This window comes from Mobula birostris, chromosome 32 (assembly GCF_030028105.1).
Source record: "Mobula birostris isolate sMobBir1 chromosome 32, sMobBir1.hap1, whole genome shotgun sequence".
NCBI classification, from domain to species: Eukaryota; Metazoa; Chordata; class Chondrichthyes; order Myliobatiformes; family Myliobatidae; genus Mobula; species Mobula birostris.
This window is the reverse complement of record NC_092401.1, coordinates 15,859,435-15,877,935: the sequence shown is the minus strand read 5'-3', so window position 1 is coordinate 15,877,935 and position 18,501 is coordinate 15,859,435. Positions and strand designations below refer to the sequence as shown.

The 18,501-nt window shown below is 40.3% G+C and overlaps 1 protein-coding gene across 8 annotated transcripts in view; it reads right to left on the bottom strand.

Annotated features, from left to right (window-relative positions):
- The window catches only part of pnpla6 (patatin-like phospholipase domain containing 6), a 196,591-nt gene that overhangs the window by 136,402 nt on the left and 41,688 nt on the right, over window positions 1–18,501 (bottom strand). For 7 of the 8 annotated variants that reach the window (XM_072248096.1, XM_072248099.1, XM_072248098.1 and 4 more), the window contains 3 exons: window positions 18,091–18,178; window positions 6,302–6,384; window positions 1,561–1,646 (listed from right to left, as the gene is read on the bottom strand). In XM_072248096.1, coding sequence (XP_072104197.1) covers window positions 1,561–1,646; window positions 6,302–6,384; window positions 18,091–18,178 — 257 coding nt within the window. The remainder of the gene's footprint in view (window positions 1–1,560; window positions 1,647–6,301; window positions 6,385–18,090; window positions 18,179–18,501) is intronic. The other variant, XM_072248101.1, reaches the window with a different exon arrangement.

The window sequence follows — 18,501 nt, the reverse complement described above, 5'->3', positions numbered from 1 at the left end:
AGACAATGCATTTCTTAAAATGCTGTCCCTTCTCCATTGGAGAATGGAGGTAGATGGAGAATTGAATAGCATTTAAGATACTCAGATACAAGTGTGCGAATTTTCAGATTAAGACATTGGAAACTAGAAGCCAACATAAAATCAAAAAAGGCAAGACAGTGCGGGGAGGACAGAGAAGGAGGCTACCCTTGTGTTTAGTTAGTGGCAGAAGCACAGAGACAGGAGGGTATCCTGATGATACTACAGTTTCATGAACTTCTGATAGAGAAGACATTTTAGTAAATCATTTAAGATGTAAACAATCCAGTTCTGTCACCAGGCAGCTGGGGAGTTTGCAGCAAAGGTAAAGATGACCAGTTTTGCAGTATTTATCTGCAGGACAATGCATCTCAATAAAGATTAAATATCAGATAAACAATGCACTCATACAAGGATGGTAAAGGGTTGAAGACAGTGGCCAGTAGACATGTGACAAATGACCCATGTGTGGAATTTATAATATAAAACAATTGTGCAAGACCAGAAGAAAGAGAATGTTCTCTGGGAGACTGATTTATTAAAGGAGGAACCAAGTGAGTGATGAGGCATGACAGGGCCTTCTACACAAAATAGTGGAAATTGGTGCCTGGATAATGTTTTCAGGTGGCAATGCAGGGAAGGGAACTTTGACAAAAGATTGGGAGAGCTGGATGGGAAGCAGCTCAGTGAAGTTAACCATCAGTAACATAATTAGATGGGAAGGTCAGCCAAGTCAGTGCTGCACTTCAAAAGACAGTGAGAAATACCATCATATGCCTATGAATAAAATAACACGTGTTGCCTGGGGTAGGAAATCTTTAGAAAGTTTACAGGGCAGTAAAGGAAACAATCACAGCTTATCTGATCTTTCCTCATTAAAATTCTCAGCTCAGATCTACCGCATCTTTTTCAGTGTAATGAGACTTCATGAAAAAGATAAGAATAAAAGGTTGAATTGGACTAGGTCAGAGCAGCAGCCTTAGTTCTAGAGGGAAAGAGTTCAAATGATCCATCATAAACACAAGAGGTTCTGCAAATGCTGGAAATCTTCAGCAACACACAGAAAATATTGGGGGAACTTAGGAAGTCATGACACTGATGAGAGGACTAGGCCCAAAATATCAACTATTTATTCCCCTCCATAAATGCTGCTTAACTTGCTGAGTTCCTCCAGCATTTTGCGTGTTTTACAAATGATCAATCAACCTTCTACGCACATTTTTATTTAACCTGATCTCAACATATGGATAATGGGGGGTAAAGATACATCTATGGGCCCTGTTGCTTGACATTAGAGAACCAGTTAGGCTTTAAGACGGACATGAAGTTTCTCAGTCTTATTACTATCAGGTCATGAACAGCTTTCTTGAATTTAGCTTCACATTTTGTCCTGTTACATCTCGATTACAAGAAGCATGTTGTAAGTCTGGGTGATTATCATCCATGATGATTATCATGCCTCTAAGACAGTTATTATGCAAAGTTACCCGTTCCGGAGCAACAACCATTCCATATACAAACAGTATATACTCAAAGCCGTACCGTTTTGCAATGATTAGCATTTTTTGTTTTCTTTTCACTCTTGTTCTTATCGAAGTTCCAACAAAGGAAGATGTGGATTGGGATACCTTAAAAAAAAAGACAACCACAAGCCATACTTCAATGCATCACACATTATATTGACAGTGTGAAAACCTAAACCTAAATGCGAACTATTCACATATTTTAAAACTGAGCAACTGATCTTCAGGTTTAATAGTATTTTTGAGAACTGGTAAAGAGGCAACTACTTACTACAGCCAAGCACAAATAGGGCAGCACAGTAGCATAGTGGTTAGCACAATACTTTACAGTCCCAGTGACCTGGGTTCAATTCCTGCCACTGTCTGTAAGGAGTTTACCCATTTTCTCCGTAGCCGCGTGGTTTCCTCCAGGTGCTCAGGTTTCCTCTCACAGTCCAAAAACATACCAGTTGGTAGGTTAATTCATCATTGTAAGTTGTCCCATGATTAGGCTAGGATTAAATTGGGGGATTGCCGGGTGGCACAGCTCGAAGGGTGGGAAGGGCCTACTCCGTGCAGCATGCCAGTAAATAAATAAACAATCAAACAAACCTTTCCCCTGCTATTCTATGACAATATGATTATGACTCTGAATATTCTTTGGCAAAGTCAGTTTTAAAAAGTCGCTCAATGCAGTAGAGGATGAGTTTTCCACGTACCGTTGAACTAATCACAATGTCCTAGATTCTGTGACTGTAGTAACAGGAAAACTGCAAAAGGGATTATAGAGGGTGCCCATGTCTAAGCAAATTCAAAAAGCTGCTTTCAATGATTCTGTGCTCTTCCATTGGGTGGGCTGTCTGAAACTGTTACCATCAAACCCTTCAGCAATCAATTTATATCTACTTGCACAGAATTTTTACTGACATTTTTTATAAATTGGCATTTAAAATATCAAGTCTCATATCTTAAGGTACCCATTTTAATGGTGTACAAATGTCTACTGTTTAACAAACCCTTAAGCATACATTAATGCTGTAGAGAATGTATAATAAAGATTTCAAAATACTGATATAAAAATTATGTATCATCTTTTACCTTACTTTAAAAAGACATAACTAGTTCAACTAAAAATCTCAAGGTGTCTTTGAGTGTCCAGTTTGCTGTTTGTGAGAATCCTTCGTTGGCACCAGCATCTAATGGTGCTTGATAACACTCCTGTTGCTGAATATCAGGCACCCTTTAGAGCTGACACCTGACTACAGAAGGCACTGGGAATGGAGAAATCCCTGCCAGAGAACATTACATAACTGCGGACAACTTTCTGCTGACAGCAAAACCTTGACATGTAAAGCAGGATATAATAGCAACAGTTAAATTTGATAAAAAATGTTTATTCTTAAGGCACTCTCTCCTCCTCCTCCACTCTCACCCTGAACACCGGCGTGCCTCAAGGCTGTGTGCTGAGCCCTCTTCTGTACTCCCTTTTCACCTATGACTGCATTCCTGTACATGGTTCTAACACCATAATCAAGTTCGCAGACGACACCACGGTGGTTGGTCTGATCAGAGGGGTGACGAGACGGCCTACAGGGACGAGGTCCAGCACCTGGCTGCGTGGTGTGCTGACAACAATCTGGCCCTTAACACCCAGAAGACCAAGGAGATTATTGTGGACTTCAGGCATGCCAGGAGTCACACTCACGCCCCCATCTACATCAACGGAACTGTAGTGGAGCGTGTATCAAGCTTCAAATTCCTTGGTGTCCACATTTCCGAGGACCTCACCTGGTCCCTGAACTCCTCCATCCTAATCAAAAAGGCGCAACAGCACCTTTATTTCCTGCAGAGCATGAAGAAAGCTCACCTCTGTCCCAAGATACTGACAGACTTTTACCGCTGTACCATTGAGAACATACTCACCAACTGCATCTCAGTGTGGTATGGCAATTGTCCCGTATTGGACTGCAAAGCACTCCAGTGTGTGGTGAAAACTGCCCAGTGGATTATCAGCACCCAATTACCCACCATTGAGAATATCTACCATAAACGCTGACTGGGCAGGGCAAAAAGCATTATCAGGGATGCATCTCACCCTAACCATGGACTTTTTACTCTCCTCGCATCTGGTAGGCGCTACAGGAGCCTCCACTCCCGCACCAGCAGGCACAGGAACAGCTTCTTCCCTGTGGCTGGGACACCGCTGAACCTCTCATCACAGCGCTAAGCAGTATTGCATCCATATTGTACTGTCTCGGTACTCTTATATTTGTGTGCTGTAGCACTTTTTTTATTCGCAGTTATTTTGTAAATAACATTATTCTTTGCATTTCTGGTCAGATGCTAAATGCATTTCATTGGCTTTGGATCTGTACTCGGCACAATGACAATAAAGTTGAATCTAATCTAAGTGAAAGGGCTTGATAGCATAACATGATATTTGATTTACTTTGAGAGTTTTAAAACAAAATTTTAACAATTTTTTTTAAAAACAGAAAACTCAAGACAAATGAGCATGCGATATTTCAAATTATGCCCAGAACTTCACAACCTCAGAAAATACCCTGCAACTTCCCAATCCATAAAGCACACAAATCACTTCAACTACCATCTGGCTTCATTTAGTCAGGCTGACTGAGTGGTGTCAACTAGAACTACTCTGCAGCATTCATTCAACACTGATTGATGGCACAACTTGACATCCCGGATGATGGAACATGTTCCTGTAAAAGTGAAGGGCAGGGCCGGCAGGATTAATGTCGCTGATGAGGGTTTTTGAGGCTCTGCTCAGGAAAGAGGAGCTGCAGGACAGGTACATGCTGCTAAAACTAAATGATTCCATGAGGGATGTAGAAGGATAAGAACGAAATCTAAAAGCAAAAAGAGATGAGATATGCTTGGCAGATCAGGTAAGTAATTTTAAAAGATTTATTAACACAAAAGAGCAATAAGGGAGAGAACAACCACAAGGGATTCTGCAGATGCTGGAAGAACTCAGCAAGTCAAGTAGCATCTATGGAGTAGAACAAATAGTCAATGTTTCAGGCCAAGATCCTTGATCAGGACCTCATCAGGAGGAGGGGAAAGGATAAGCCCTCTTAAGGAACTGTGTGCTCATCTATGGGAGAGCCATGGGAGATGGATGAGGTCTTCAATGAATACTTCTCATCTGTATTTAATGTAGGGAAGGTCATGGTGTTAGTGAATTCATGGAAGACAACAGTGAGAAGAACCTGAAACATGTCAACATTACAAAAGAGGCATTGGTGGTCCTGAGGGACATACAAGTAGATAAATCCCCAGGGCTTGGACCAAGAATATCGTAGGACCTTACAGGGAATAGCTTCTGAGCAGAAACACTTGTTTCATTGTTAGACACAAGTAGTTAAAAGATGGCACAAGAGGGAGGTTGAGCTTAGGAGGGATGATGGCGCCTAACGGCGTCTCCTTTGTTTACATCTTTGGAAACAGCTCTATTTCTATCTTTGATATCTCTTTTTTCCCTTTCAAGGTTCTTTTAAAGACCCTGCTCTGGAGTTACACACTGACTTTGGTTCTTTGTGGAACTGTCGCTGCCTGATGCATCGTGGGAGACGGAAGATCATAAGCAGTGAACTGGCTGCTGGCTGTGTGCCCGGAGACCTGAGTTCTTTGGGCACAGAGATCAGAAAAAGCGACACAACAGACTTCTTCTAACACCATAAGTCAGCGAGATGCTTTGTTGTCTCCCTTCTTGCTGTGAAATGGGGACACCTCTTTTTCCCTTATTAGGGAGAGAGAGCCTGTGGTATGTTGAATACCAGCTAAACGAATAGTCTTTGAGGTACTGCAAGTCTGTGTCTTTATTGATGCTTGCTGCACGCTTGAGTGCTTGATGGTGGGGTACCAATGATTTTGCTGGTGGGGGAAGTGGGGGTCGTTACTTTGCTGCTGCTTATGTGTGGGAGGGGGAGTTGGGGAAGGCTTTGGGGTTCTAACATTTAACTCTTATTCATTCTTTGGGGCACTCCATTTCCGTAGGTGTTTGCAAAGAAAAAGAATTTCAGGATGTATATTGTATACATTTCTCTGACATTAAATATACCTACTGACGGCAAATGAAGGGCAAGCAGTGACCCTAATGCCAGTGGTGGTAAGATACTGCAGGCACTCAAATGATAGAATTTAACTGCATTTGGAATGGTAAGGACTGATCAGGGATAGTCAGCATGGCTGTGTGTGGGAAATTGCTCATTAATTTAACTGAGCATTTTTGAAGAGGTGACAAAGAGGATTGATCTGGGCAGGGCAATAGATATTGTCTACATGGACATTAGCATGATCTTTGATAAGATTCTGCATGGTGGGCTGGTCCAGAAAGTTACAACAGTGTGTCCTAGCCAAGTGGACTCTGGATTGGTGGTAGTGGAAGGTGGGCTCTCAACCTATCTCATTATGGCTTCACACCTTATTATCTACCTGCACAGCCTTTTCTTCAACTGTAACACTTAATTCTGAATTATATTATTTCCTTTGTTTTATCTCAAGGCACTGTTGTAATGAAATTATCTCTATGAATAGCATGCAATTAAATTTTTCCATTTTACCTCAGTGCACGTCACAATAATAATTTCAATTCCAAAATATTTCCAGAACAAGAATGTTATTAGAAACACCCCAAACCAAGGTTTCTGGTCCAGTCACCCTTACTTTGGTTAAATCTTGAACAACAGGAATAAGTAATATCTGGCATATTCATTCGCTGTAGACTATTATGCCCTCAATTAGACATGCCTTCATACCTTTCTCATGATCTTGCGGCCATAGAACATTACTTTATCACGTTTTCGAAATCTGTACTTGGGAGTTTCTGGAGCTTGAATTTCTAAGAAGCAACAAAAAAGACAAAATAAATTAATTGCTGGATAAAATCAATTGCAGAATGAAATTTAATTTGTCAAGAACAATGATTTCCATCTTCCATACACTGGGAGCATATCCATCAGGGTGTTCTTATCTCATCATTATAGTAGTTGCCCTACATCGATGACTGTACAATAAGTTAATACTTCAGGGGTTCTACAAATCAGAACTATTTCATTCATTACGGAGCCAGTCAACCAACATTTCTGCAGAGAGCTTTACCATCATGAGACAGAATTGGCTCGCCAAGTAAACTAAACAATGGTAAATGAATTCGACCCTAAAAGTTGCTTGCGTGGCTGTACATATAATGTTGCTCAAGAACATAACATGCATTTCCAAAGTTTGCAATGTACTTATAGGACTTCTCTGAAGTTAGGGTGCCACAGCACCATAGCGGTTAGCGTGACGCAATTACAACTTGGGGCACGGCAGAGTTCAATTCTGGCGCCGTCTGTAAGGAGTCCGTATGACCTCTCCGTGGTATGCATGTGTTTGCCCCAGGTGCTCCAGTTTCCTCCCACAGTCCAAAGACATATCAGGCAGGTTAATTAGTCACGGTAAATAGTTCTGTGATTAGGTTAGGGTTAATCATGTTTGCCGGGGGTTGCTGAGGCAGCATGGATTGAGGGGCCAGAAAGGCCTACTCCATGCCATGTCACTAAATAAAGTAAAAATAATAAAAATAAACAAACGGTCAAAACAAATACAGGTATTAGGTTAATTTGAATTTATGTAATGCCACGTTAAACTTCTGCAGTGTCCCACAGATCAAGTGCAATGAATTAGTTCCTATGTACTTTAAGGAGACTAGTACAGCATTCATTTTCAAACATTTGTAGGACTTAGAATCTATCTGGAGTGGAGGGGTGTCAATTCATTACCTCATCGGAATGTTGGAAAGTATAATAAAAATCAGTAAAGAGGGTCAGGACAATGAACCAAACAGAAAGCTCAGTGGACAGATAACTATGTAATATCTCAAACCCTTCTTGATTTAATCAGCTCAGCCTCCAATCTGGGCCTCTTCGAAGAGTTAGCTTATAGATACACAAATACTTTATCTAAAAATTTATAAATGCTTGGAAGTCTGTTTTAAAGTGACATCCACTCCTCCAAAAAAAAAAGTAGAGTTTCAGGTCCCTCAATCCATCCCATTAATGTTGTTCATAAACTGCCTTCAAGTGACAGAATTGGTGGAAAGGGGAACTGAAACAAGAGTTAGTGCTGCAGATGATTTAATGAGTTTAAATTTTTTTAAAGAATGCGCACAGAAGCAATTTAATTATGAAGTAATTCGCAACTACAGTCCCCTGACTGGTGCATAATGTGATAGGTTTTGGCTGAAACATTAGTCAGGTTTGAACCATTTGGAATTTGAAAGAAAAGTCAAATTATGAAATTAATTACAATATAATTAAGGAACTTCCAACAATTTCAATTTTGACCTTCTTTTTTCCTTTTCGATGCACACCATCACAGACCTCAAGAGGAAACGCAGCAGTATAGCCAACATTGCCACCTCGCTCCTGGGTGAGCTAAGTGCTTATTTACACTCGATTCGAGGTTGATAGGACTGAACCCCCGAGGAGGGGCACCAACGAGACCTGCACCTTGGTCATCTCAGAGGCTGATGTACGCAGAATATCCCAACGTGTCAACAGCCACAAGGCAGTGGGGCCAGACGATATCCCAGGGCACGTCCTTAAAGTGTGCGCTCAACAGCTGGCTGGTGTGTTTATGGACATTTTTAATCTCTCCCTCTCCTAGTGTGTAGTGCCCTCATGTTTCAAATCATCCATCATTGTCCCTGTACCCAAGAAAACCAAGGTAGCATGCCTGAAGAATTGGCACCCTGTCACACTCATCTCAATTATAAGCAAATGCTTTGAGAGGCTGGTTAAAGACTACATCTGCAGCATTCTACCACCCACATTGGACACTCTACAATTCCCCTACCGACGGAACCAGTCTACCAATGACGCCATAGCCACAGCACTACACACCATCCTCAATCACCTGGAGAAGAGGAATGGATAAACTGGAATGCTGTTCCTGGACTACAGCTCAGCATTCAGCACCATAATTCCCTCCAGACTTGACAGGAAGCTCAGAAACCTCAGCCTGCACCCCACCTTGTGCAGCTGGATCCTAGACTTCCTATCACATTGCCGACAGGTGGTAGGTGCCCCCCAAGGTTGTGTCCTGAGTCCCCTTCTCTACCCCCTTTACCCCCACGACTGTACTGCCACACAGCTCCAATCTGCTGATCAAATTCGCAGATGACACAACTTTGATCGACCTTATTTCTAGCGGTAACAGCCTACAGAGGAGAGGTTGACACAGTGGTGCCAGGATAACAACCTCTTCCTCAATGTCCGAAAAACAAAAGAGCTGACTGTGGACTATAGGAGGAACAGAGACCGACTCGGCCCGATCAACATCAATGGGTCTGCATTTGAGAGGGTGAGTAGTTTCAGGTTCCTTGGTATACACATCACTGGTGATCTCACCTGGACTGTACACACTGGCTTTGTGGCAAAAGAAGCACAACAACATCTTTTTCACTTCAGGCAACTGAAGAAGCTTTGCATGGGCCCCCAAATCCTCAAGATCTTCTACCAGGGCACTATTGAAAGCATACTGACTGGTTGTATCACCGCCTGGTACAGAAACTGCACCAACCATGATCGCTGGGTACTGCAGTGAGTGGTATGGACAGCCCAGCTCATCTGTAGATATGAACTCCCCTCCATTGAGGACATTTATAGCAGCGGGTGCAGAAACAAGGCCTGGAAGATCATCGGGGACACCAGTCACCCCAACCACAGACACTTTCAGCTGCTTCAGTCTGTCAAACGGTACCGCATTAAAGCTAAGACCAACAGGCTATGGGACAGCTTCTTTCTACAAGCCATTAGACTTTGAAATTCACATGTCTGTACATTGCAACAGAATCATAATGCGAAGTATTTTACTCCCTCACGTTGTGGGATGGATGTAACATTAAATAAATTCTAAATTCTATTCCCAATTTTATTTTTAAGGGACTTCACATTGCATTTATTTGAACAGGCATAAAATTATTTCCTCTGAAAATCTGTTAAACTACTATCTCTTGAAATTTGTTAACCTTTCCATTTATATGCTTGATTTTTATATGTTAAAAAGCACATTATTTTAGTTGAGGCTTTTGAAACTACCTTTATAGCTTTCATAAATTTCCTCTTTCCTGCAGCAAGTCTGGATTTAATTTTGGTTCTCTTGCAGGAAGCACAGGCTTCACTGTGCCTTAAATTTCTAGATCACTGTGCAAGTCCTCAATTTTGAATCAATGGCAAAGGAACTAACACTAAGGGACAAGACATGTAAACACGAGGAACCTGTATTTTCCACAATTATTCTGGATAAAATAATATACAAGGATGGGCAATTAATTTGCAAATAGGGATATTAGAATTAGAGCACGAGGCTTGGCCTTAGATTTTCAGTTCTAATCATTAGCCACCCCTATTTTTTTTCTTTATTCAAGGGACCAGGGCTTTGTCGGCTCAGCCAGCACTTAATTGCTCATTCCTAATTGCCCTTAAGGTAGTGATGAGCTGTAGTTGGTAGATAGTACAAATCACTGCTGTTTTCTGTTAGTGATGCAGTGATGGCTGTGGACAGAGTGCTTATCAAGTGGGCTGTTATGCCTTGCATGGTGTTGAGTTTTGTTGGATTAGACTGTATAATTGTTATTTTCTTTGTACTTTAACTTTCTTATGCCTGTTTGTATTTTTTATATATAATTACCTATTTACATGTAATTGTTCAGTGTGTTTTCAGTTGCTTTTGTAACAACTTGGTTGCAGTTGCAGGTATAGTATTACTTGAATGCGGGCTGGTTGATTCAAACGACAGAATTTGAAGAGAATGTCTGGCATAAGGGGGCACAGCACACTGGTTTGGTATCTTTCCCCTTTGTTCTTTCAACTCTCCCTCCTTCCCTCTCTCCCCCTACCTCTTCCTTCCTGCTTCATCTTCCTGCCTTTTTTGTTTTTGCAATGTTTATAAACAATTGTTAACAATGTTTTATACCTCATTTCTGATTCCAAAAAACCTCTGATCAAAAACATCAGAATCCAAGGGTTTTGTCGTAGTTGATGGATGGTTGTGAAGACTTAAAGACTTGGAAGAATCCTTTGGCATGCATATTTTAAAAGATGGTAAGAGCTTCCTGCTTAATTTTTTAATCACCTAAACGATCGCTAGATCTTGCATTGATAGTCATTGTCATACTTTATTGATCCCGGGTGGAAATTGGTTTTCGTTACAGTTGCACCATAAATAATAAATAGTCATAGAACCATAAATAGTTAAATAGTAATATGTAAGTTATGCCAGTAAATTATGAAATAAGTCCAGGACCAGCCTATCGGCACAGGGTGTCTGACCCTCCAAAGGAGGAGTTGTAAAGTTTGATGGCCACAGGCAGGAATGGATGTTTAACAGTGAAAGAATACTCTTTATTATATGTTTCTATGCTGGAAAAGTCAGTTCAGCATTGAAATTAAATTTATACTAACTGCTCAAATTAAATTTATACTAATTGGTGGAGTGCCCAAGAAACCTTTCGATTGTAAATCTTGTGCTTAATAAAACATTTAAGTTGCAATCCAGTGAGAAAAAACTACTGATTGCAATCCTGAGATAAATCCTGATCACAATCGTATGATATTTTGATTGTAATCCATAATATTTCAACACAATCCAACGGTACTGTGATCATAGTCTAAGTAACAAAAAGTATGTACAAATTAAGTGTCCTGCGAGATTGCATTAAGACAATGACCAAAGTCATGAAATCTACTACAGAATAATAGATGACTGAGGATTTGAGGTCTCACTTGATTAAAACATTTCAAGTTGTTAAGATTAATGGAAAAAAATCAGGATGAGCCATACCAGAAATGCTGAGTCTAATGAAATGTGACTCTTAAAAGATACTGCAAAAGAATGCAATAAGATCCAGAAAATGTCATTGGGAAAAGAAAAAAACTGGCTGGATGTTCACAGTATTATCACAGTTAAGGAATTGAGAGTGCGATGGATTAGAAAGTCAAATCTGTGAATTTAAACAAATACGTGGTCTGTTGCAAAATATCATTTATGACTTGGCGGAATGAGTGAAGAAATTAACTCATTAATTGGGAAAGAAAAGTGAAATGTGATAAACTACAAAAACAGTATAGTAGGGACAGTAAAAAAATCTAATGAGCAAATTTTTACTTTAACTGAACAATTACGTGTAACAAAATCAAAGTGCATTGCGCAAATTCCAACGAATTACAGCATGGATATGACATGGACTCTACAGTGACCTCTACTGACTCAAATGACAATGACAGTGATGCAACAAAGTAAGCAAACAAGTCATTTTTTAAAATTAGAGTACATATGTATCACCACATACAACCCTAAGATTTGTTTTCCTGCGGGCATACTCAGCAAATCTATAGAATAGTAACTATAACAGGATCAATGGAAGATTGACCAGAGTGAAGAAGACAACAAACTGTGCAAGTACAAATATAAATATAAATAAATATGATATTATTAACAATAGGATTGGCAGCTGTGTCATGGCTTGCTCCAATAAAGACCAAGGAAATAAAGACACGCAGTATTGAAGACAGAACTATGAAAAGAGACAGCTGGTTCTCATCAACCACCTGAACCATCAAAGACTGATAAATGGTTGGAAGAAGTTCTACATCCTAAGAAAATAAGTTTGAAGACATGGACTGAGCTTCAACATTTTGAGAACATATACAAATTGCACCCATATGATGGCAGCCAAATTTTGGCTACTATTGTCTTCTTAGCAAATCAGACAGTTGACTCAAAGATTCAAAGTATGTATGCGGTACACAATTCTGAAATTCGTTCCTCTCAGAGAGTTGACAACATGGTAGCTTAAGGTCCAAATATAGAACAGGCCCAAATATAGATTGATTAGAGGAAAGTAGTTGATTGCAAACAAAAGATTTTTGAGGATGTTTCTGAATATGAGGAATGCTAAAGGACAGTGTGGTTAAATTATTCAGGAGTTCCGTGAATAGATGAAGATAACAGAGGATTTAACAGATGGTCCCTTGAAGTTAACTTTTATGGATAGATTGAAACTAGGTACTGCCAAGAAGGTGATGATGATAAACTGAACTGGAGTGAGTTGATGTTCCAATCTATCCATAGTGGAACGGGATATCAATATCTGAATAAGATCATTAAAGGTAGATGAGTTACCTGTTGATTAACAGCCAAAGGCCACAGGTCAACAGTCATTGTTTGTTAGTCAACAGCCACAGTTTCTGTAAGTGAACCAACAGCCAACAACTAACTATTTTGTTTTGTTAGACTATGACAACCATGAGTGTGCAAGAATAATAAAATGCCATGAAGATGTAAATTATTGCAAAGAAATGCCTCTATTGAACCAAGATGTGATCCTGTACACCAATAGCTCCTCAATGATTGACAGGGGAATTTCAATGGCTAGATGGGCCGCTGATTCTGAAGCTGAAATTTCATCAAGAAACATGTCTCCCTGTACCTCTGCACAACAGGCAGAACTGAAAGCTCTGACTGAAGCCTGGAAAGTGGCAGAAGAAAGATCAGCTAATATCTACACTGATTGTCAATATGGTTTTGGAGTTGTTCATGATTTTGGAAACTTGTGGAGAGAAAGGGGATTTTTTTTGTACAGCTGGAGGAATTTGTGTGAAGAATGGCCAACTAAAACAAGAATTTGTGAATATCATACAATTGGCATCAGAAGTTGCTGTATTAAAATGTAAAATCTACTCCAAAATGACTACAATGAAATGCCGTGCAAATGCATTCACAGATGAAATTGCAAATGAGCAGATGGAAATGGGTAAAAGCAGCAAAAGAAGTAAAATATGTCGAAGTATTAAAAGGTGTACTGGGAACACATGTACTAATTGACGCTATGGAAACGAAGTATGACTCTATAACACAGACAAGCATACAAGATATTCGCGAGTTGCAAGCTCGATGCTCTAACCAGATAAAGTGGTTTTAGGTTGAACAGTGATGGAGCATGGAGATATTGCATTGGTCATAGGCTAGTAGCTCCAAAAATGTTACTTCCTTATTTGGCACAGCAGGTACACTCCCTAGGACACATTGGAGTGGGAAAGATGATCAACAAGATTCTCCCAGTGGTTGTGGAATCCAAAGTTCAGGGCACTGGCTTGACAAACATTTGAAAGATACATGATATGCCAGTAAACAAATCCAGGAGCAGTGGTAAAGCTACCAAAATTAAGTGCTCCTGTCCCACCTGGTCCACTTTTACATTTACAAGTGGACTACATTTCTTTACTAACGTGTCAAGGATATTCAGACAAATTCTGTGGACAAATATTCCAGTTGGGTGGAAAACATTCCAGTAAAAAGCCATTGCCACACACACAGGGAAACCTCCGATCAAGGACTATGTCCCTAGATGGGGATCGCCGTGTCACATTGACTTTGGCCAAGGAACACATTTCACTGGGAATTATATCAACTGATGCACAGAGAATAGTCTTTTCATCACCCACATCACTCAGAGTCATCGGGACAAGTCAAACAAATGAATGGAATCATGAAACAAGGACTGACTGGTTGTTGAGCCAAAGGGGAAAATTTCACTCAACTTACTTGCCCCATTATTGAGATGTTCCCCAAACCTATGAATTCACTTTCAGGGGCTCTAACTCATGTTCGTAATATTTCTTTGCTTTTTTTTTTATTTTTCTTTCTTTCTTGTATTTGCACAGTTTGTTCTAATTTGCATACTGGCAGAACACCCAAGTTGATGCATATTTCATTGATTCTATTATGGTTATTATTCTATTATGGATTTATAGAGTATGCCCGCAAGAAAATTAATCTCAGGGTTGTATATGGTAACATAAATGTACTTTGAAAATAAATATACCTTGAATTTTGACTTAGTGTCTCAAGGAAGACATACCATGGCCTACGGCTCTTCCTATGATCTTGAGGCATCAGAGTAACCCCAAACAAGAAAACTAAACTAAGTCCATTTGAGGTGGTAACAGGGCATCCAATGCCAGTGCTGGGAGTTCTTCATCTCATGGAGGCTGACATACATATTATGGCAGATAGTGTTGTTAAATATTGTGTAAGTTACTCCAAACTGTACAGTCTGCTTCTGAACAGATTTCTGCTGCCTGGAGTGATCCAACAGGAGGACACATCCTGATTCCTGATTAATGGGTCCTGATTTAAAAAAAACAAAGAACCACTAACAGGAGGAAATCTGCAGATACTGGAATTTTAAGCAACACACATAAAAGTTGCTGGTGAACGCAGCAGGCCAGGCAGCATCTCTAGGAAGAGGTACAGTCGACGTATCGGGCCGAGACCCTTCGTCAGGACTAACTGAAAGAAGAACTAGTAACAGATTTGAAAGTGGGAGGGGGAGAGGGAAATCCAAAATGATAGGAGAAGACAGTAGGGGGAGGGATGGAGCCAAGAGCTGGACAGTAGATTGGCAAAAGTGATGAGAGGATCATGGGACAGGAGGTCTAGGGAGAAAGAAAAGGGGGAGGGGGGAAACCAGGGGATGGGCAAGGGGTATAGTGAGAGGGACAGAGGGAGAAAAAGGAGAGAGAGAGAAAGAATGTGTGTATATAAATAAATAACGGATGGGGTTCGAGGGGGAGGTGGGGGTTTAGCGGAAGTTTGAGAAGTCAATGTTCATGCCATCAGGTTGGAGGCTACCCAGACGGAATACAAGGTGTTGTTCCTCCAACCTGAGTGTGGACTTGACTGTACCTCTTCCTAGAGATGCTGCCTGGCCTGCTGCGTTCACCAGCAACTTTTATGTGTGTTGCTTAGAGAACCACAGACAGTTCAATGGGGAAGTCCTTATCAAGTGCTGTTAATTAGTAACTTGGTAGTGAAAGAAGCAGATACATGCTGGCCGCTGCAAGCTGATAAGGACAAGCACTGTGTTCAATGTATGAGTAACCGCTGACTCAGTGTCTATGCTGCTAGGCTACAGTGAGCAAATCACTCACCAGCCAGAAAAGCTTCAGAGTCATCAACTACTGAACCAAATGGAACTTGTTCACTGATGTTATATTTTTGCCAATTTTCCCTACTCGCAATGTGCAATTGAGATGACTCAATGTATACTTGCAGGTAACACATGAATTTGCTGATGCTGTTAATGCCTCTTGTTGTTGGGTATGTCAATATACAGTATACCATACACTTTGAAATAGAAACCATGCGTAAGGTGGGTCTTTAAAATCGTATGGCATTAGGCCTTGGCAGTTAAGGGGGGGGTGGGTAACATGTAGTTATAGGCAAGGAGTGTGTACTTACATACTTGATAAGTCTGAAGACATAACTAATTTGGCCGATGATATTCATAAACAAACAGCTAAAATGCTTCAATATGATGGATGAGATTTCTTCAACTGGATTCATTCAAGTCTTGGAAGCTAGTTTACTCAATCCGAGCCTATTTATTTGTCCTAATACACCTTATCATAATTTATATCTTGTTTACTTATATAAAGGCGATTATTGAGGGAACTGTACTTCCCTCAATTGTAGGCCCTGCAGACAGTGGTGTGGACAGCTTAACACTTCTGTAGATGTAAACTTCCAACCTTTCAGGACATTAACAAAGACAGGTGTGTAAAAAGGGTCCGAAGAATCATTGGGGACTTGAGTCACCCCAATCACAAATTGTTCCAGCTCCTACCATCTGGGAAACAGTATCGCAGCATAAAAACCAGGACCAACAAGCTCTGGGACAGCTTCTTCCACCAGGCCATCAGACTGATTAATTCATGCTGACACAACTCTATTTCTATGTTATACTGTTGTACATACTATTATAAATTACTATAAATTGCACATTGCATATTTAGACGGACATAACATAAACATTTTTACTCAAAGGATGTAAGTAATAAAGTCAATTCAATTCAATTAATAGAGTAGTTCAAACTCACGCAAGTGTGCCCACTTACAAAGCCAATTACTTAGCAATGACATAAATTTATGAATATCCTTTAATATTTCCATAGTGGGTGCATTTTCATTATTTTATACTTAACATAGGTACCACAAATTCTCCTGCCTTTGAATTTTAAATGTAATGATTCTATATGTATGATTTAGAATCAAGGGAGGTACATTGGATTAGACTGTATTATTGTTATTTTCTATGTAGTTTAACTTTTTTATGCCTTTTTGCATTTTTTTTATATCATTACCTATTTACATGTATTTGTTCAGTGTGTTTTCAGTTGCTTTTGTAACAACTTGGCTACAGTTGAGGGTATTGTATTCCTGAATGAGGACTATCTCAATGCCTGATTTAAACAATCAAATTTAAATGGAATGTCTATGGAACTTCAATGGAATTAACAAACTAGGACAAGAGGGCCAAACCATGCTGGATTGGTCTCTTTCCCCTGTTATTAGGGTCACTTTCTCTCTCCCTCTTGCTTCATCTTCCTGCCTTTGTCTTCTCTGTTCTTGTAAAGTTTAATAAATGATTGTAAGCAACAAATTTTATGCTTCATTCTCAACTTCCAAAGAGCTACAGAACAAGGACATCAGAATTCAACAGCTTATGAGTGTTGTTAAAGCTGCAGTGATCCATCACTCTCCTGACTTGAACACTATACATGGACAGGTTTGGCGGTTAAAGAAGAATTGCTCACTATTACTTGCTAGTCCTAATCGTGTTCTATTAACTACATTGTACACATGGCTACCCCAGTTCAGTTTCTGTTTAATAATAGCTCGATGTTATTACAATTCGGAACACTCCTCTACTGTTGCGATGAGGCCACACTCAGGTTAGAGGAACAACACCTTCTGGGTAGCCTCCAACCTGATGGCATGAACATCGATTTCTCAAACTTCCGCTAATGCCCCCCCCCCAACTTCTCCTTCACCATCACCTTTTCATCTCTCACCATATCTCCTTGCCTGCCCATTGCCTCTTCCTAGTGCTCCTCCCCCCTTTTCTATCTTCCATGGCCTTCTGTCCTCTCCTATTAAATTCCCCCTTCTCTGGCACTGTTTCTCTTTCACCAATCAACTTCCCAGCTCTTCACTTCACCACTCCCCCTCCTGGTTTCACCTAACACCTTGTGTTTCTCCCTCCCCTCCATCCACCTTTTAACTCTACTCCTCTTTCTGCTGAAGGGTCTTGGCCCAGCATGTCAACTGTACTCTTTTTCATAGATGCTGCCTGGCCTGCTGAGTTCCTCCAGTTTTGTGTGTGTTGCTTGGATTTCCAGCATCTGAAGATTTTCTCTTGTAACCTGCTACCTATTATTGTACACCTCAATACTGTCCAAGCCTTGTTGTATTTGGATATGGACTACTCAGTATCCTGATTCCCAGAGACTCCAGTTAAGTCAGGACTCCTTTATGTCTCTGAATAGGTCCTCTGAATATGATTTTCATAAATGAAAGTTCTGACACTGCTTACACACGAGCAAAAATTCAAAATGGGGAAGATGGTGCAATACTACAGATAACACTGAAGTATCAACCAGAGATGAGAACATAACAGAACAAACAGTAATAGAACATTTTGAACTGCAGTCATACTTACTTCTCTCTTGCAACCGCCTATGGATAATGAGAATGGTGGAGGCAATCAGCACCACTGCCACACCAGCCCCCAAAATTATTCCCATCATCTGAAAAATAGAACTGATATTTTATTTTAAGAAAGATAAAACATAAAATTATAAAACAATCTCTTTTGAAAACTTGAATCTAAAGCAGTATTATGAATGATACTGATCATCACAAAAACATGGACTTGAGATTATCCTTGACCCTTGTTTCCATCCTGCCATAATGGACAGTTCCCTTGACCACATTGCATCTATTTGCAGCACATCTGCACTCAACCCCTTCCCTCCTGGACACAGCAAGGAAAGAGATCCTTGGTCCTCAATATCGACCCCACCAGTCTCTCCATCCAAAAGGCCATCATTCACAATTTCTGCTTGCACCA